The sequence below is a fragment of the Salvelinus sp. IW2-2015 genome, linkage group LG28 (genome assembly GCF_002910315.2).
Source record: "Salvelinus sp. IW2-2015 linkage group LG28, ASM291031v2, whole genome shotgun sequence".
Classification (NCBI taxonomy): Eukaryota; Metazoa; Chordata; class Actinopteri; order Salmoniformes; family Salmonidae; genus Salvelinus; species Salvelinus sp. IW2-2015.
Genome location: NC_036868.1, coordinates 17724907 through 17744872, shown reverse-complemented (window position 1 = coordinate 17744872; position 19966 = coordinate 17724907). Strand labels below are relative to the sequence as shown.

Here is a 19966-nt window from a genome sequence, read left to right as displayed (position 1 = left end):
CACACCAGTACCCAATCATTTCCTTTTGAGTTTGGGTGTAGTAGAGTTTGCAATGTAAAACTGTCTCAAATAGAATCAAGGTCTTTGGAAAGTGTTAACAGCGCCGCATGCTGGAAATATCACGACATCACTGCTACAGGCCTATAAATACCAGTCTCAATATTGAATTAGTACTTATTGGTTTGAAATAATTGAGTTGAAATCCCAAATTCTTCTTGTTTTCATTAATCATTTAATCACATTTGCTTGAAATAATAATATTAGAAGCCATTGATTAAAAAAAATGTTTTTGACTTTTATTTTGAAGTTGCATTTGAATACCGGAAAGAAAGGAACGGACATTTAAGCAGCGTACCATGAATGTAAATAGCAGGATTGGATCTAAGAAAGTAGGTAAACAACTCTACGCATGCCCTGTGTGCTTTGCACTAATAGCATAGTTCGAACTACTTTTAACTTCATAGGCTACCTTGAAAAACTGTTTTGAATACGGTCTATCTGTAGGTGTTTTTTTAATGTATTTTTTTACTCAATTCAATACACTTCATTCTGAACTGAACAAAAATATAAAGGCAACATGCAACAATTTCAAAGATTTTACTGAGTTACAGTTCATATAAGGAAATAAGTCAATTTAAATTAATTTGTTACGCCCTAATCTATGGATTTAACATGACTGGGAATACAGATATGCATCCTGTTGGTCAAAGATACCTTAAAAAAGGTAAGGGCATGGATCAGAAAACCAGTCAGTCTGTGGTGTGACCACCATTTGCCTCATGCAGGGCCACACATATCTTTAGCATATAGTTAGTTGATCAGGCTGTTGATTGTGGCCTGTGGAATGTTGCCCCACTCCTCTTCAATGGCTGTGTGAAGTTGATGGATATTGCGGGGAACTGGAATGCGCAGTCGTACAAGTCGATCCAGACAATCCCAAACATGCTCAATGGGTGGCATGTCTGAGTATACAGGCCATGGAAGAACTGGGACATTTTCAGCTTCCAGGACTGGTGTACAGATCCTTGCGACATGGGGCAATGTATTAATCATGCTGAAACATGAGGTGATGGCGGTGGATGAATGGCACGACAATGTGCCTCAGGATCTGGTCATGGTATCTCAGTGCATTCAAATTGCCATAGATAAAATGCAATTGTGTTAATTGTACGTAGCTTATGCCTGCCCATACCATAACGTTGACATCATCAAACTGTTTGCCAACAACGCCATACACGTGGTCTGCGGTTGGACGTACTACGAAATTCTCTAAAATGACGTAGGAAGAAAGTCTTCACACAGTTCGCAACGAGCCAGGCGGCCCAAACTGCTGCATATACCCTGACTCTGTTGCAAGAGAAGTGACACAATGAAATTCATGTTAGCAGGCAATATTAACTAAATATGCAGGTTTAAAAATATATACTTGTGTATTGATTTTAAGAAAGGCATTGATGTTTATGGTTAGGTACACGTTGGAGCAAAGACAGTCCTTTTTCGCAAATGCGCACCGCATCGATTATATGCAACGCAGGACACGCTAGATAAACTAGTAATATCATCAACCATGTGTAGTTAACTAGCGATTATGATTGATTGATTGACATTTATCAGATAAGTTTAATGCTAGCTAGCAACTTACCTTGGCTTCTTACTGCATTCACGTAACAGGCAGGCTCCTCGTGGAGTGCAATGAGGGGCAGGTGGTTAGAGCGTTGGACTAGTTAACCGTAAGGTTGCAAGATTGAATCCCCGAGCTGACAAGGTAAAAATCTGTCGTTCTGCCCCTGAACAAGGCAGTTAACCCACCGTTCCTAGGCCGCCATTGAAAATAAGAATGTGTTCTTAACTGACTTGCCTAGTTAAATAAAGGTGTAACATTTTATTTAATTGTTATTTATTTTTATTTTTAAATCGGCTAAATTGGTGTCCAAAAATACCGATTTCCGATTGGTATGAAAACTTGAAATCGGCCCTAATTAAATCGGCCATTCCGACTAATCGGTCAACCTTTATTCTGGATACACACGGTAAACTGAGCGTGACAAACCCAGCAGCGTTGCAGTTCTTGACACAAACCGGTAAGCCCGGCACCTACTGTACTACCATATCCCGCTCAAAGGCTTAAAAATCCTTCTTTAACCTGTCTCCTCCCCTTGATCTACACTGATTAAAGTGAATTTAACAAGTGACATCAATAAGGGATCATAGCTTTCACATGGATTTGCCTGGTCAGTCCATGTCATGGAAAGAGTTCTTAATGTTTTATATTAATGTTCGCCACTCCCCGCCCCCATCTCTGAATTCAGACTGACCTTGGAATTTGAATTAAATGGAATTTACAGGGAGAGGGAATTGAATTTGTGGAATTAACCCCAACCCTGCTATATTTTAACTTTTATTTAAAGCTTTTTCATCAAACTGTCCCATTTTCATGTCAGATGCTCCAGCACAATCCTCAGACCATTGTTTGAAATTTTTATGTAGTTCTAATTTCTGGATTAGGCTTCAAATACAGGATAAAATATAACTGTGTTATATGATTGGCAAAACACAGGGCCCTAACCTGAGGTAGATAAACCCAATGGATGATATTGTTGCATTCCCATTACCTAGCGATCAATTATTACACCACAGAAAATTGCATGCAAACCTTCTGGTTGACTGTTTTTGTTGAAATCAGATGGAGCTTCCACCCCACGAAGGATCGGTACTCTCTGTGGTTGACATGCACACAGGTGGAGAGCCTTTGCGCATTATCCTTAGTGGTTACCCAGAGGTTAAGGGCGAGGGTGTGCTATCCAAACGACGCTATGTGAGAGAGCATCTGGACTACCTACGGAGAGTGTTGATGTTCGAACCAAGAGGACACTATGACATGTACGGAGCCCTGGTCGTGGAGAGTGAGATACCTGAAGCCGACTTGGGGGTTCTTTTCATGCACAACGAAGGTTACAGTACCATGTGTGGCCACGCAGTCATCGCTCTTGGGAGGTTCGCTGTAGACTACAAACTTGTTCAAGAGCCAAGGTCGCCAGAGACGCAGGTGAATATACACTGTCCATGTGGCCTGGTTAAGGCATTTGTGGAGTACTCCAATGGTAAAACCGGAGGTGTGAGGTTCCACAGTGTTCCAGCGTTTGCATTTGCAACAGGTAAGTTACATTCTTTGCTATCAAGCATTTCAATACATAGTAATATTGCATATAGAGTTGCAATGAGGAAATATGGATCTGTGTTCTGTAGAATACAAGGTATCACCATCTCAAATTACTTTACACTGCTGGCTGCTGGTTGCCTTTGGCTATCAACACTAAATCTCTTTTTGTCAGATGTAATTGTTGCTGTGCCTGGGCATGATGAAGTCACTGTTGATATAAGCTACGGAGGAGCATTCTACGCATTTGTAAGTGCAGAGCGATTTGGCCTGGACATCAACAAGTCCAAGACCAGGGATCTGGTGGATGCAGCTACTGCAGTGACCAACTCTGTCAAATCTCAGGTAAAGATTTGTTCTAGCCCAACTGTAAATTTGCAGTTTAATGGCCACCTCAATGTCCTAAATCCTTCAACCTAGGAGATTAATAACCCTGTGAATGTGTGGTTCCCCTAGGTAAAACTGCACCACCCAACCAGTGAGGACCTAGCCTTCCTCTATGGCACCATCCTCACGGATGGAAAAGATGCCTATTCCCAAGAGCCCACTGCTAACATGTGTGTGTTTGCAGATGCCCAGGTACAACTAACTTTAAATCCTGCCACGGTACAGTAGCCTTCAACAGAAGCCACTGTACATGATACCTATGCTACCGGTCATATCACCATATGATTTGAAGTAAGGTTTAAAAAGAAAAGTAAAAAGGCAAGCATAGATAAACATTGGAGAGAGAAGTAGACAGTGATTTGTAAATAAGTCCTTTGATATTCAAATTAGAAGAGTTCAAGTTAACTGCAACTATAGCAAGACTTCTTTCATTAATGTGGTCTGATTTTGTTTCCTTTTTGGTTCTCTGACACGTCACATGGGCTAGGTGGACAGAAGCCCTACAGGTTCAGGGGTCACTGCCCGTGTGGCTCTCCAGTACCATAAAGGCCTCATCCAACTCAACCAGACTAGGACCTTCCAGAGCGGGGCCACAGGATCTCTGTTCACTGGCAAAGCTGTTCAGGTACTAGGGCTGTCTCCAATATCTTTTCATGCCTCTCAAAGCCTTTTTGGAAGTTTTCAATTAAGCTTTGTTTCATTAACACAATGATATCTCAAAATGTATGATTTGTCTTGTTATATTGATATTAATTTCAGGATAGCAGAAGGTCTGTATGCACTATGCAGACTTGATAGTGCAGCAGGTGCAGAGGAGCAAATAAGAGCATACTGTACATGGGGGGAGAAATACTGATAACCTTGTCTTTGCAAAACACAGCATTTTGATCGAAGGCCACTGACTTGTTGCTGCTTTCTGCAGTTGACATTGCTGAACAATTGGTGCAAAGATATTTGACACACACAAAAGCTTACCCCAAAACTAGTACAATAATCGTATGGTAAACTCAGTTTTATGCATATTCTATTTAAAGCATAAACAAAGTTCTATAATTGTCTACCTGGAATGCACCCAATTACTTCTCTCTCCATTTTGCACAGGACACCACATGTGGAGACTTCAAGGCTGTGGTGGTTGAGGTGGCTGGCAGAGCACACTACACTGGCGTGGCCAGCTTTGTGCAGGAAAGTGACGACAAGCTAAAACTTGGTTTCCTGCTGAAATAGGAGCAGCTACCAGTGTCCACAACAACTTTTGAGTGCATCTCCATCCAAGCAAAGGACCATATCAGATTACAAATAAATTGTAAAAAAAAAACGTTAAAAAAACATCTCTCGTTGAAGGCCTATGTGGCATCAGTAATGATCATAAATATTGTATGTACTGTATGCAGAGTCTGACATGAGCCTCCACAGTTTTGTGAAATGGCAGACAAGGCTGTTGGAATTCCCTCAAACATCTGCATGGTTAAGGTCAACTTCCATGAGCAGGTGTCCAATATAACAAAGTTTGTTCCTGTCCTGTAGTGGTCATAAAGTCAGTATTTTTAAGGAAACAATGTCTCAGATTTATTGGATATTTGAGGATTGGGTTTTGATTTCAGTCATGCCAGTCATCGCCTGGTACACAGCGATGGGAGAGCTGTGACACACTGGTCTGGACAGGAGTCAGTTTGTTGGTGCAATATACACAAAACATTTTGAACTTTGATTCTCTCAAACATTTTTTCCCCCTACCCTAGGGGTTGAGACCTCCCGCTGTTTGTATTTGAAAATCCAACAGTTGTATTGGATGAAAAAACACATCCCCCTTCATTACCAATGCATTGTGCCTACAACATCGGGAAGACCATGTGTTTGATACCATTCCACTCCAGCCATTTCCACGAGCCCGTCCTCCCCAATTAAGGTGCACCAACCTACGGTATGTACACTTTAAAGCGTCTGATAAATGGAATATATTATTATAAACCACACCCCCATGACAGAATCACATTTCCTATGAGGAGGAAAACTGGTGAAATCAGTCAGTTCAGCCTCCCATTAAGGGATGTGCAAATCAATGTTCGTGTCGCGCTACAACGCCATGGTGGAACATATTGGGTAATATCACATATTGGCCTCAAGATGGTGCTATAGAAACATTTTCTGCTAAAGTAGTCAAGTGACTATGAAGGAGGCTGATGTTTGTCATTTAAAAAAAAATGTATCCATTCATAGACACATTTAGCTGTGACTGGGAATGTTATTTTCACCTTGATTTCCAATAAAAATACCACAACCTGCATCTTTTTCCCCATTTATTAACTTCAGCTCCATCATAAAATGGAAGGCCATATTTAAATTATAGAAGCCCAATGGAGGTATCTCAAATTGTGAAAGAGAATTTGCCACACAGTTGAACTGTGGAGGAGGGCACTCCTGTGAAAGGAAATCATGGTCGAGTAGTATTGCATTGACTGAATATGGTTTTAAATTAATTACAACATGAAATATGGGGGGGAACAACATTGTATTAGAGTCTGATATGAGCGCCCACAGTTTTGTGAAATGGCAGACAAGGCTGTTGGATAACAACAAAGTATTTTCCTGTCCTGTAATTATTCACTCAGATCCTTGGTTACGTTGGGCGTTAATGATCTAGAAAATCACCACATACAAAATTCCCAATTCCAGCAGGAAAAAAAAGTGAAACAGTTTGTCCACTCTGTAAAATGTCCTCTTAATGTCAACTATAGTTGATCAACATACATCTTCCACTGGTTTTGGATTTCTCTTCCAAGTCCAAATGCCGTTCCAACACCCAGCCTTGAAAAATTGTGTTTCCTGTACATTTCAGTCTGCCCAATGATTCTGCCATTAAACACAGCATGAATAGTGTCTGTTCAAGCATGAATGAGCATGCTCCAGCATAAATTTGAGGGTTGTTTAGTGAAGCTATAATGTCATTGGAATCAATTCCATCCAGACATAGAATATGTTTCCACAGGTTACATGGGCTATAAAGGTGTATATATCAGATGAGGTCTGAGCAAATAGTGACTTTCCACAGCAGTCGTGGGGCCTCATTTATAAACCGTGCGTATGTACAAAATATACCCCAAAATGGGTGCGTGCCAGTTTTCACGCATAAAAATGTAACTTGAACTGAGAATGTGCTCTCCTCGTCGCTAACTTTAGACCATGCGTACGTACATCTGCTAGTGGTTGAAATATTGTATTGCAACCAAGTATTTTCTGCAAATGGCGATATGACAAGCATATTCATAAAGAACTGGAAAACATATTAACAAGAATGCAGCCATTTGCCATTAGTGAGAAGAGCGAAAATCCCTTTTAATTTTAGAATCCAAAATAATTAGACATCGGAATCTTTTTCCTATTTATTTTCATAACCATTGTAGAATATATTCCTCACCTTTTCCGGCCGTGATGGGTTCATATTCCCGAAGGACATAGAACAAATTACCATGCGCATCTGCCATTTCATTGGACCTAGAAGCCTAGTAAACAGATAGGCTATATGTTTTGCAATATTTTAGGGAGCGCGGTTTATAATACCGACATACAGATCTTTTACAATGAAATAGGCCTACTGTAATTGCCTAATTTTTTGGCAGCCTGCTCTACAATGTTTTACAATTCGAACTGGCAATCCATCATATTTGTGCTCCTCAGTTGGTAGAGCATGGCGTTTGCTACGCCATATCAGTGGGTTCGATCCCCAGAACCATTCATACATGAAATGTATGCACGCATTAAAGTAGGATTGGATAAAAGCGTCTGCTAAATGGCATATTAATTTTAGTATATTTAGGTTGTGAGGAAAAGTCGATGCAAAACATTTTTGAATTAAAACGTTCTGCTGACGGCTCCACGACAATTTGCCATTGTTTTCTCTTACAGACACTGACAGTGCTTTTCCAGATACAGCATAAATTATTGCTAAAGATTAAAACATTCTGCCAACATAGTAAATAGACCGGTAGTTTATGCAAAATAATAGACAGTATGGGCAGGCTGACGTTTTTCTTGTGCGATAGGAGCGCGACATCATTGCCTATTTAATCTGAGTCTATACCAAGGCAGGAAATAGAAACCCAATAATCTATTGATAAAGTAAATATCGAACAACAATTCGTATTTTGCATGCCGTGGCCTAATGCCAATAGTTCCAAATTATACAGTAAATAACGGCTGTTATTGTCCCCATGTCACGACAGGTCTGATTTATAAATCTCAATATTTTTGTACGTGTGCAGACTTCTCAGAAATGGTGCACGCAGGAATTGTGTGAAATTTACGCAACGGTTATAAATGACGCCCCAGGTGACCTCCACACGATAGTGTTGTCAGTCCATCCTCCCATTTTGATACATTCTGAAATACAAATAACACGCGTTGTCAGAGGCCTCTAACCTGGTTTTAGTAAACTTCTTCCACCTCAAACTCTGTTTATTTGGTTATTCATTTCCAGACAAACGTCTATATCCATTTTATCCTTCTGTTCCATCTTGGGGGAAGAACAGTAGACCACCTTGCAACATTCACTATCTGGGTCACATTCATCAATTGCTCCTATTGTCACATAGTAGCAAAGTTTTCAATGGAAGTGGTGCCTCCTACAGACCTCAAAAGGTTAACAGCCTGACATGTCTCAAAATGTTTCAGAACTTTATACTGTGATGAGTGGAACCGTGGTTTTACGTTTCTCTGAGTCTGTTGGGTCAAGAATGTGCACTCCCAACGTTTGCCACCGGATGACAGTATAGGCCAAAAGGAGAGGTGAAGCAGCCTGTGGATGGCTGGGTTGTCTTGAGTTGATAGGCTTGTGAAATGGACAGTGGGTGGATCAAAGGATGGAGGGCTGGGCAGGGGGCCGGACCTCTCAGAAGTTGAGCTTGGTGACTGGCCGCTCCCTGCCAGTATCTGGCTGGCTGTTGATGCGCTTGCGGTTGCGTTTCATCTTGGACAGGTCCTTGTCGAAGACTTCGCCGGAGCGCAGTGCCGACACCAGGTCGTCAAACTCTCCGCCGTCGTCCTCGCCGCTGGCCTTCGCTTTCCGTGCCTTCCGCTCCTTCTCTCTCTGCTCCTTCAGCTGAGAGAGAGAGAGAGACAGAAACGTAGGGTAGATGGAAATATGGAGAGATCATGACAGGAAAGACATGGGGGAAGAAAAAGGGCTATTGTTATAAAGGCGTAACGACAACAGCTGATGTGATATTTTTCAAAAAGCACCTAATTTCCTCCTGTCAACCTTGTGTTCTGCATATTGACTACGTTCCACGTCTCAGTCAAACTGGCATTAAACATTCCAATACGATCTTGAGCCATGGGAAGTGTTAGATTGTAGCTGGTTTAGCCATTGTCGAGTGGTTCACAAGCAAATGGAGCCAAGAGCAAGGCTTGTACCAGCAGTGGCACCATATCCAGCCCAATATCCTGATGAAAAAGACTGATGTCCAAGTATTCTGTGCATGACGCACATTTCTTAATCTAATTGAGCATTTTATCTGATTTCTGTACTTGAATGAAAGGACATCAGGATTTTTGCCAGATGAACAGGTTGAAGGACTCAGAGGGAAAGCTGATTTTGGATGGGACCAATCTTTCCCATTAATCTGAAATGTATCCCTACAGATCTCTCCTAATGCATGTTATGCAATCTAATCAGCAAAAGGCATGGAATATGAAATTGGTTAGACTCAAGACCTCTTTTGAGGTACGAAAATGTAAAATCTGAAAATTGCCCTGGTGACATATCTGATGTAATCAAAATGTTATTATTGGTTGTGATAATGTGATGTTCACCCTTACAGCTGTAACTTAAATCCATAATGAAATGAGGTTGCGATCTTCAGCACTAAATGCGACATCAAAACAGCACACAGATATTGAAATAAGGGAGAATTGTCAGGGGAAATCTTAATGAAATTCAGGACTAGCAGGTATGTACACACCTGAGTTTCCATTTTTGCCCTGCGCTCCTCCTCATCCTTGCGCCGCCGCATATTCTCATTTTCCTGACGCGCCTCAGCAAACGACCCCAGAAACTGGTCGAAGATGCCAAAGAACTCATCCGGCTGCATCTTCCCGGCATCTTCACCAAAATGCTTCACCGCCCTCAGGAACTTTGGGATTGAAAAGAGATTAACTAAAACATTCACTGACCCTAGAACAGTTTTTTACTGCAACCACCTCTGACCCGAGAAAAATGTGTGCATACATCCATTTCTGGCTATATGTTGTGATTTTTAAGTACGGCTATTTCTGGTAGTGTGTATATAGTTATTTCTGATCCACACAGGCATTTGTTCTTGGCCAAACATTGGTTTACATTACCACTGAGAGCATTGTAGAAGAAAGGTGATTATATTGACCGGAGATGAAATGAGAGCATATTGACCATAGTAGTATATACTGTATCTATATCAGAGCATTTCCCAAGACGTGTTTAAATCATAGTGTGACCTGCGTTCCCAGAGGATGTTACTCCAGAATCAACAACAGTGCCATTACGGCAAACCGTTTATCAGCTTTATGGTGCAGCAGCAGGACCAAAATACAGGCCAGTGCTAAGGCTTTGCAACCAACCAACGCAAGCACAGACACACACAGAACAACTACTAGACAGACATAATGTCATTTATTCAGAACAACAACAACAACTGTAGCCACACAGAACCATCACCCATCACAAACAACTGCATTGAGGATAGCTTGCAAAAACCAAAAGGACAAAACAAGTCCTAACCATGTAACCGTGAGTACATTTTTGTGGGTTAGAAAATTGAGAACATTGCAGATTCTCCAGACGTATAACGACAGTAAATGAGTCTGTAGTAATGTCAGCTCCTTTACTTTGACCCACTACCCTTGATTCTATGTGTTTGGTGTCATATTATTAACACGTCATTAAAAGAAGGAAGGAAGCCTTCTAATGCTAGGGTTTGAAAACAACAAACACAACAACGACAGTGGCGGTTAGGGTCCTGCTCTGCTGTAAAACAGTGATGTCCTGCTCCCTTGGTAGCGGAGCAGCAGCAAGGCTTTGAAGCCCTCATTAACTTACATTTCATGTGCTACTGATTACAGCTGGTGAACCTGGGCCTAGGGCAGAAATGAGAACTGGGTGCGTGTGTGTTTGTCGTAGTGTATGGGGTGAAGTGGGGGGCACCGTTAACTTTGCTCTTCCTACTATGCCTTTGATGCGAGTTCATCACTGCCATATGAGGCATGCAACGCCACAGGTGCCGGTGGGTGGTGTGATGGGGTTGGGGGAGAGGGGAATTTTGTGTCTGTTTGGGTCCGGTGTATATGGCTCACTACAACTAGAGATATTCTGTGGCCTGAGGATCTGCACAGCACCACCTAAACATATTTAACATCTGAGAGCAAACATTAACCCTCTATAGCAAAAAGTGCACAATTCTGCATGTTATATAAAAATGCAACAGTTTAATTGGAGCCAGAGCCAGCATTGTCAGGCGTGTTTCCTCTCCCAGTCTCCTGACGCCCCCTAGGGACCAATAATAAAGCCAGGGGCGGCAGCACAGGAAGCTCCCAGCATGCTGTGTGCTGATGTTACTCTCACACCTCGCAGGGGGTGGCCAGGGGGTCACGGAGGCCTGTTTAAAAAGCTACTGTACCTTGTGAGGAAACTGAGGCAGCCCTAATCTGCTGCACACACGGCACGCATACAAACTCCCCTAACACAATCAGAGACTAAAGACTGCCACAGGCAGATACTCAGATAGGCATGGACAGGGAAGCACAGCTTTTTAGACTCCCACATGGCCCTATAAAAACACACACACACTCACCAGCTCTTTGGCTTCGGTGAGAGAATCCTCCACATCCGAGAAGCTGAAGCTGGCCACAGTGATGAACTGGCTCACCACTAACACAAACTTATCCCCCACCTCCTGGGGCCGCTTCTTCTGGAACTCCAACTCCTGACAGAGCGAAAGAAAAGGACAGAGAGAGACAGAGAGAAAAAAATGAGTGACAGAGCTGAGGGGAAGAAATTTGTTCACCCATTGTTTGCTTACTTTACCTTTTAATAATTAGAAGTGATATCCCTAGAATTCCAGTCTACTTTTCCAATTGCTCTGTTCAATTTGCTCTCAAGCAAAACAATCTCTTGCTTTAGGTCTGACAATGATGTGGACTATGATACCTGGGAGAATATTCAGTGGTTCCCTTGGTGGCAGGATAGTCCACATCAGGGTTGCTACTGACTACAGCTATTATTACTTCAATTTCAATTCCAGTCAATTCAGAAAGTACACTGAAATTCCAATTCAATCTCATCAATGCTTTTCACTGAGGAAAATGTGGAATTGGAATTTGGTGTACTTTCTGAATTGACTGGAATGTAAATAGAATTGACCCCAACCTGATCCACATACCATTGAGAGTGACGTACTATGAATTGAGAAAACAATCATAGAGACCAAGAGAAAGAAAATAAGAGAAAAAAGGAAAAGGGTCATGAATGAGGAAAATGTGTGGATTGGTAGAAAAAGCGATGACAGCAAGGGAATTAGGATGAAGACCGGACCAATTACTGTACTCACACTCTCAACGTTTTTCAAGCCACTGCGCAAGTTATTGATTTCCTTTTCCAGCTCAGTCATGCTACAGTGAGAGAGAGAGAGAAAGAAAGAAAGAGAGGTTAAATCCTCAAGAGAGCTCTTCAATTGCAAAGTTCCATTTCTTAACTTTCAAACTTGTTCTCACAAAATCACACTACCAACACAGAGTTTTTCACATCCATGGTGTTAGCCTAGATAGAACTGTTTCAATCTAGAAATACAGTGTAGTGAAAAAGCATTTGACCCCTTTCTAATTTTCTCTATTTAGTCATATTTTTGATACTGAATTTTATCAGATCTTCCACCAAAACCTACAATTAGATAAAGGGCACCGGCGTTTACAAGTAACAAAAATGTATACATTATTTATTTAACAAAGTTATGCAACACCCAATTCCCGTGTGGAAAAAGTAATTGCCCCCTTACACTCAATAACTGGTTGTACCACCTTTAGCTGCAATGACTCTAACCAAATGCTTCCTGTAGTAGTTGATCAGTCTCTCACATCACTGTGGAGGAATTTTGGCACACTCTTGCATGCAGAACTGCTTTAACTCAGTGACATTTGTAGGTTTTCAAACAGGAACTGCTCGTTTCAAATCCTGCCACAAAATCTCAATTGGGATTACGTTTGGACGTCGACTAGGCCATTCCAAAACTTCAAATGTGTTGCTTTTTAGCCATTTGTGTGTTTCGGATCATTTGTCTTGCTGCGCTTCAGCTTTAGCTCAGACAGATGGCCTGACATTCTCCTGTAGAATTCTCTGATACAGAGCAGATTTCATGGTTCCTTCTATTAAGGTAAGTCATCCAGGTTCTGGGGCAGCAAATCATTCTCAAACCATCACACTACCACTGCCATGCCTGAACATTGGTATGAGGTTCTTTCTGTGGAATGCTGCGTTTGGTTTTGGCCAGACATAATAGGACCCATCCTGTCCAAAACGTTGACTCAAGTTTGCCAAAAAGCACCTGGAAGCACCTGGATGATCATCAAGACTCAAGTTCTATGGCCAGATGATTGAAAAGTATAACTTTTTGGACGACATGGGTCCCATTATGCCTGGCAAAAACCAAACACTGCATTCCACAGTAAGAACCTCATACCAATGGTCAAGCATAGTGGTGGTAGTGTGATGGTTTGTGGATACTTTGCTGCCTCGGGACCTGGACGACTTGTGTGTGGTGTGGTCTTGCAGAACACTGCTCACGAGTTCTATGAGTGAATGAGGAAAAAAACACTTTTTGTATGTTTCTACTACACACAGTCACGTGGAATGACATCAGTGAGTGTGTGTGTGTGTGTTTGTTCAAAAGAGCCATTAATTCATATATCTACAATTGAAGCATTGTGGAGTGCAACTGATCCAATCTCGCAAACACACACACACACACATCCGTTCCTCTGGGCTAAAAGACATAGCACATGTTTAGATGACGCAAGGCTGACTCATAGGCTCAGTAGTAAAAAAAGACCATTCACTGACACACGCTGATGATACATTCAAACTTATCCACTACAATCGCCCCTCGCCTCATTAACTTACTACAATGAAAGCTGTGCTGGGGGTATAGCTTATACACACAACAGCTACAGTGCCTTCAGAAAGTATTCTAACCCCTTGACTTTTTCCTCATTTGTTGTGTTACAAGGTGGGATTAAAATTGATACAATTGTTAATTTTTTCTCAACTATCTACACAAAATACTCTAATGTCAAAGTAAAATAAATATACACTGCTCAAAAAAATAAAGGGAACACTTAAACAACACAATGTAACTCCAAGTCATCACACTTTATGAAATCAAACTGTCCACTTAGGAAGCAACACTGATTGACAATAAATTTCACATGTTGTTGTGCAAATGGAATAGACAAAAGGTGGAAATATTAGGCAATTAAGCAAGACCCCAAAAAAAGATGATTCTGCAGGTGGTGACCACAGACCACTTCTTCAGTTCCTATGTTCCTGGCTGATGTTTTGGTTCACTTTTGAATGCTGGCGGTGCTCTACTCCCAGTGGTAGCATGAGACGGAGTCTAAACCCTCACAAGTGGCTCAGGTAGTGCAGTTCATCAGCGATGGGCACAGCAATGCGAGCTGTGCAAAAAGGTTTGCTGTGTCTGTCAGCGTCAGTGTCCCAGAGCATGGAGGCGCTACAGGAGACAGGCCAGTAATCAGGAGACGTGGAGGAGGCCGTAGCGAGGGGCAACAACCCAGCAGCAGGGACCGCCTACCTCCGCCTTTGTGCAAGGAGGTGCACTGCCAAGAGCCCTGCAAAATGACCTCCAGCAGGCCACAATGTGCAGTGTGTCACATATGGTCTCACAAGGGGTCTGAGGATCTCATCTCGGTACCTAATGGCAGTCAGGCTACCTCTGGTGAGCACATGGAGGGTTGTGCGGCCCCACAAAGAAATGCCACCACCCACCATGACTGGACCCACCGCCAAAACCGGTCATGCTGACGGATGTTGCAGGCAGCAGAACGTCTCCACGGCTCCCAGACTCGTCACGTCTGTACAATGTGCTCATGTGCTCAGTGTGAACCTGCTTTCATCTGTGAAGAGCACAGGGCGCCAGTGGCGAATTTGCCAATCTTGGTGTTCTCTGGCAAATGCCAAACGCTCTTGCACGTGCTGGGCTGTAAGCACAACCCCCACCCTGTGGACGTCGGGCCCTCATACCACCCTCAGGAGTCTGTTTCTGACCGTTTTGAGCAGACACATGCACATTTGTGGCCTGCTGGAGGTCATTTGGCAGGGCTCTGGCAGTGCATCCTCCTTGCACAAAGGCAGAGGTAGCGGTCTCTGCTGGGTTGGTTGCCTCCTACGGCTCCTCCACGTCTCCTGATGTACTGGCCTGTCTCTCGGTAGCGCCTCCATGCTCTGGACACTACGCTGACACGACAGCAAACCTTTTTGCCACAGCTGCATTGATGTGCCCATCCTGGATGAACTGCACTACCTGACCACTTGTGTGGGTTGTAGACTCCGTCTCATGCTACCACTTAGAGTGAGAGCAACCGCCAGCATTCAAAGTACCACAAACATCAGCCAGGAAGCATAGAACCTGAGAAGTTGTTGTGGTCACCACCTGTAGATACACTCCTTTTTTGGGGTGTGTCTTGCTAATTGCCTATAATTTCCACCTTTTGTCTCTTCATTTGCACAACGCATGTGAAATTTATTGTCAATCAGTGTTGCTTCCTAAGTGGACAGTTTGATTTCACAGAAGTGTGATTGACTTGGAGTTACATTGTGTTGTTTAAGTGTTCCCTTTATTTTTTTGAGCAGTGTATATATATATATATATATATTTTTTTTTTTTTACAAATGTTGGAATTTTTATATGAAAAATAAAACACTAATATATTCAACACCCTGAGTCAATATGTTAGAATCCCCTTTGGCAGTGATTACAGCTGTGAATCTTTCTGGGTAAGCGTCTAAGTGCTTTGCACAACTTAATTGTACAATATCTGCACATTATTAAAAAAAATGTATCCTTCAAGCTCTGTGAAGTTGGTTGTTGATTATTGCTAGACATTCATTTTAAGGTAGTTTTTACTTAAATTGGCTTGAAAATCTAACTAGGCCACTCAGGAACATTCAATGTCACATTGGTAAGCAACTCCAGTGTATATTTGGCCTTGTGTTCTAGGTTATTGTCCCGCTGAAAGGTTAATTTGTCTCCCAGTGTCTGTTGGAAAGCAGACTGAACCAGGTTCTCCTCTTGGATTTTGCCTGTGCTTAGCACTATTCCGTTAATGTTTATCAACAACAACAAAAAACAGATCTAGTCCTTGCCGATGACAAGCATAACCATAACATGATGCACCACTATGTTTGAAATATGAAGAGTGGTACTCAGTGATGTGTTGGATTTGCCCCAAACAAAACTATTTGTATTCAGGACTCAAAGTTAATTTCTTTGCCACATTTAAAGTTTTACTTTAGCGCCTTATTGCAAACAGGATGCATGTTTTGGAAGATTTGTTGTTGATCCATCCTCATTTTTTTCCTATCACAGCCATTAAACTCTAATTGTTTTAAAGTCTCTATTGGCCTCATGGTGAAATCCCTTAGCGGTTTCCTTCCTCTCCGGCAACTGAGTTAGGAAGGTCACCTGTATCTTTGTAATGACTGGGTGTATTGATACACCATCCAAAGTGTAACCACTAACTTCACCATGATCAAAGGGATATTAAACATCTGCTTATTTTCTTCTTTTTTTTTATCTACCAATAGGTGCCCTTCTTTGTGAAGCATTGGAAAACCTCCCTGGTCTTTGTGGTTGAATCTGTATTTGAAATTCACTGCTCGACTGAGGGACCTTACAGATAATTGTATATGTGGGGTACAGAGATGAAGTAGTCATTAATTATTTTTAGTTAAACACTATAATTGCACACAGAGGGAGTCCATCTAAGTTATTATGTGACTTGTTATGCACATTTTTACTCATGAACGTATTTAGTCTAGCCATAACAAAGAGGTTGAATACATTTCAGCTTTTCATTTTTTATTAATTTGTACAAAAATCGAAAAACCTAATTCCACTGACATTATGGGGTATTGTGTGTAGGCAATTTTAAATTCAGGCTGTAGCACAACAACATGTGGAAAAGGTCAAGGGGTGTGAATACTTTCTGAAGGCACTGTACATGATCAAATCGAACTGTGGTGAGGCGTTTTGGAGATGGTGGCCATTATAGCACAGAGTCTGCCTTAGCATTAGTACACATGCTATGTCAGGACTTTGAAAGCAAGTCAAATTGTGTTTCTGTTTTGCTGTCATTAGTGTTAATGTTTTGTTGTCATTAATATTGGTGTTGACGTACATTTTGGTATTGTTGTCATTCGCTAACCTTGTTATTTGTAGTAGTTTATTATTATTATTACTACCGTAGGCCGTACTTGACAGCCAAAAGCTGAATTACAGTACACAAAAACAAACAAGTAACTTAGACAAAAACAATTTTAAAATCCTTAAGTCAGTCAGGACAGGAGCTGAAGGATGGTAATGGGAGTTGAGGCAGTTCAGTTGGTATTGAGAGCAGAGGAAGCGTTGATGTCTGAAGTCAGTCAGAGACAGTCGGTGCAACGCACCTCACCGTCCCCCCACGTCCTCCTGGCTCTGCCTTTGTAGATGGTTAGCTGGCTAGCCTAGATGGTTAGCTGCCTAGCCACTTCTTTCCACTAACACTTTGTAGCACCCACTTGAGTGATGCTACTCAGAGCCATGTATTTAGAAATAAATTAATGGATCTGATGCTACTTATGCAGACACAAAGGCGCTGGAAGATCACAACACCATTTTTATGGTCAGAGTAGCTTTGTAGCTCAGTTGGCAGAACAATAGCGCTTGTAATGCCAGGGAGGTGGGTTCGATTCCCAGGACCACCCATACATAAAATGTATGCAGGCATGACTTTAAGTCGTTTTGGATTAAAGCTTCTGCTAAATGGTATTTACATAGAGTACAAAACATTAAGAAAACCTTCCTAATATTGAGTTGCACCCCTCCCTTTTGCCCTCAGAACAGCCTCAACTCGTCGACGCATGGACTCTACAAGGTGTCGAAAGCGTTCCACAGGAATGCTGGCCCATGTTGACTCCAATGCTTCCCACTATGGTGTCAAGTTGGCTGGATGCCCTTTGGGTGGTGGGCTATTCTTGATACACACAAGAAATTGTTGAGCGTAAATTGCCCAGCAGCATTGCAGTTCTTGATACTCAAACCGGTGTGCCTGGCACGTACTACCAGACTCTGTTCAAAAGGCATTTAAATCTTTTGTCTTACCACTGAATGACACACATACACAATCCATGTCTCAATTGTCTCAAGGCTTAAAAATCCCTCTTTAACCTGTCTCCTCCTCTTCATCTACACTAATTGTGGATTTAACAAGTGACGTCAATTTGGGATCCTAGCTTTCATCTGGATTCACCTGGTCAGTCTATGTCATGGAAAGAGCAGATGTTCATAATGTTTTGTACACTCAGTGTATATACAGTATTATATTAGCTTATCTTCACTAATCATCTCCACCTTTAAGGAAAATGCTAAGTAAACATTCTGAACAAGTGTTCCCCTTAATCTCAGTTGACAGCATTGAGAAGTTTGTGCTGTAGCAGTGTCTACAATGGCTTGTATGACCTACAGAGTGAATGTTAACTTAATGGGACTGATAGACCACTGAAAACCATTTCCTAAAGACATTTAATGAGAGTATACAACAAGGGCCCATAGATCTAAACACTGGAGAGCTGTACATGTGGAGGGTGTCTTTGTGGTTCGACCTACTTGACTTTAGCGGCTTCCGGCACACTCTGCAGGTCCTCCTGGAACATTAGGACTTTGGGGTACTTCTTCTCCAGGATGGTGATCAGGTAGTGGAGGAGGGTGATGTTCCTGCATAGGCATAGACAATAGATACTTGCAGCACTAGTACCACAGCATGGGTCACATATGCACACACCCATATAATGACACCACTCCATACAACACATGCAAACAGATTGCTTCATAGAGCGTATCACTACAGCGAACTCATCACACTCGTATTTTTAATTACAGTTCTTCTGCTTACTTGTCTATGCTCGACTTTGTGTCTGCGATCTTGTTGAGCGAGGACACTTTGAAGCCATAGGCATTGCCCCTCTGGCCTTTGTTCATGTAGTTCCCAAAGGCCAGCACCACCTCCAGCAGCTGCTTCAGATTGCGGCTGTGCAGCACCTCTTTGGAGGCCTTGATCAGAGCTGAGGAGCGAAGAAACAAAAAAGACACCTGAACTGTAGGGTACTTCACAGTGGACCTCATTGTGAGTTTTTGAGTTTTATTATGTAAGGGTTTGCCAAGAAGCCCCACACAATCACACACACCTTCTACTTTGGGTTTGATCCCTGCAATCGTCTCTGCAAACTTCTTTTTGAAGTACAGCGACTGTAGCTTCTGTTGGTAGTGGTTTATCCTTTGAGCAAAAGAGAAAGAGAGATGGATTATTAAAAAGTGCAAAAAAAAGTAAGCAAAATAAATTGATATGTCCTGAAAGGTTGGGAAAAAGTCAGATATAGGATACAAAATTGCCCAGGTCACATTGGAAACATGACAAGATCTTGTTAGCTAAGTCAGAAAAAAGAATGAAGAAGCCCTCATCCCTATTGATATGGTCGGACAACCATCTCGGCGTTGGCTGGCTTGATGTGAAACACTAAGATGGATTGTTGAAGGAAGGCAGAGCAAACATGGAGCGACCCATTTGGCTGAACTCATCACTAGGGCGTCGCTATCCACACTTCAGTGCCGGGGGGTCGCCTTGGCTACAGGGCTCTCAGAAACCAAAACATTAGTTGGACTCTGTTTGAAGGACAAAGCCAGTTCCTGGAAAGAAGCACCCCACGTCTCCAACCACAGGATGGGGAAAAACGCTATTACACAATTCATTTTTATGGTGTCTAATAAAGAGGGAGTGTAGTTTCCATGGGCATGTGCTCCTTGTTTGTTTTATGATTCCCCCGACTGGGACATGAGGCTGTTGTGCATCTATGACGAGTTTCCTGTTTGGGTTGATAACATATTGATGAAGAAAGAGTGTCGTTCTTGTGGTTATATCCAACACAGTTCACAGTAAGCCTGGGAATTGCCGGGGACTTCACAATATTATCACGATACTTAGGTGCCGATACGATATGTATTGCAATTAAGATTCACACAATTCTCTTTGTATTTCAATTAAATACTGCGGTTTAATTGCGATTTGGTGTTCCAAACATAATGCTCACTATATGTATGCTGCAGAGAGAGAAGAGAGAGCATGAGA

The 19966-nt window shown here is 42.1% G+C and overlaps 2 protein-coding genes across 6 annotated transcripts in view; one reads left to right on the top strand and one right to left on the bottom strand.

Annotated features, from left to right (window-relative positions):
* The first annotated feature begins 282 nt into the window (after positions 1-282).
* On the top strand, positions 283-5831 carry LOC111954005 (trans-L-3-hydroxyproline dehydratase). Of its 2 annotated transcripts, none has more exons than XM_023973487.2 (6): positions 283-389; positions 2684-3155; positions 3333-3502; positions 3614-3736; positions 4032-4169; positions 4646-5831. In XM_023973487.2, exons 1-6 carry the CDS (start codon positions 357-359, stop codon positions 4769-4771), a joined length of 1062 nt encoding a protein of 353 aa, XP_023829255.1. In that variant the 5' UTR covers positions 283-356; the 3' UTR covers positions 4772-5831. The 2 variants fall into 2 exon arrangements, with proteins under 2 accessions (XP_023829255.1, XP_023829256.1); XM_023973488.2 differs by having other exon boundaries at positions 313-393.
* Positions 5832-19966, bottom strand: part of LOC111954004 (disheveled-associated activator of morphogenesis 1) — a 118241-nt gene continuing 104106 nt past the window's right edge. For all 4 annotated transcript variants that reach the window (XM_023973482.2, XM_023973486.2, XM_023973484.3 and 1 more), the window contains 7 exons: positions 19029-19117; positions 18737-18905; positions 18451-18558; positions 12124-12184; positions 11368-11499; positions 9505-9675; positions 5832-8642 (listed from right to left, as the gene is read on the bottom strand). In XM_023973482.2, coding sequence (XP_023829250.1) covers positions 8433-8642; positions 9505-9675; positions 11368-11499; positions 12124-12184; positions 18451-18558; positions 18737-18905; positions 19029-19117 — 940 coding nt within the window. In that variant the 3' untranslated portion in view covers positions 5832-8432. The remainder of the gene's footprint in view (positions 8643-9504; positions 9676-11367; positions 11500-12123; positions 12185-18450; positions 18559-18736; positions 18906-19028; positions 19118-19966) is intronic.

Bases quoted from the DNA above. Each gene is read 5' to 3' on its own strand.
- LOC111954005 (XM_023973487.2), top strand. From the start codon at position 357: ATGAATGTAAATAGCAGGATTGGATCTAAGAAA. The intron at 3,503-3,613 runs GTAAAGATTTGT...TGGTTCCCCTAG, and splicing joins CCAACTCTGTCAAATCTCAG to GTAAAACTGCACCACCCAAC. The intron at 3,737-4,031 runs GTACAACTAACT...CACATGGGCTAG, and splicing joins GTGTGTTTGCAGATGCCCAG to GTGGACAGAAGCCCTACAGG.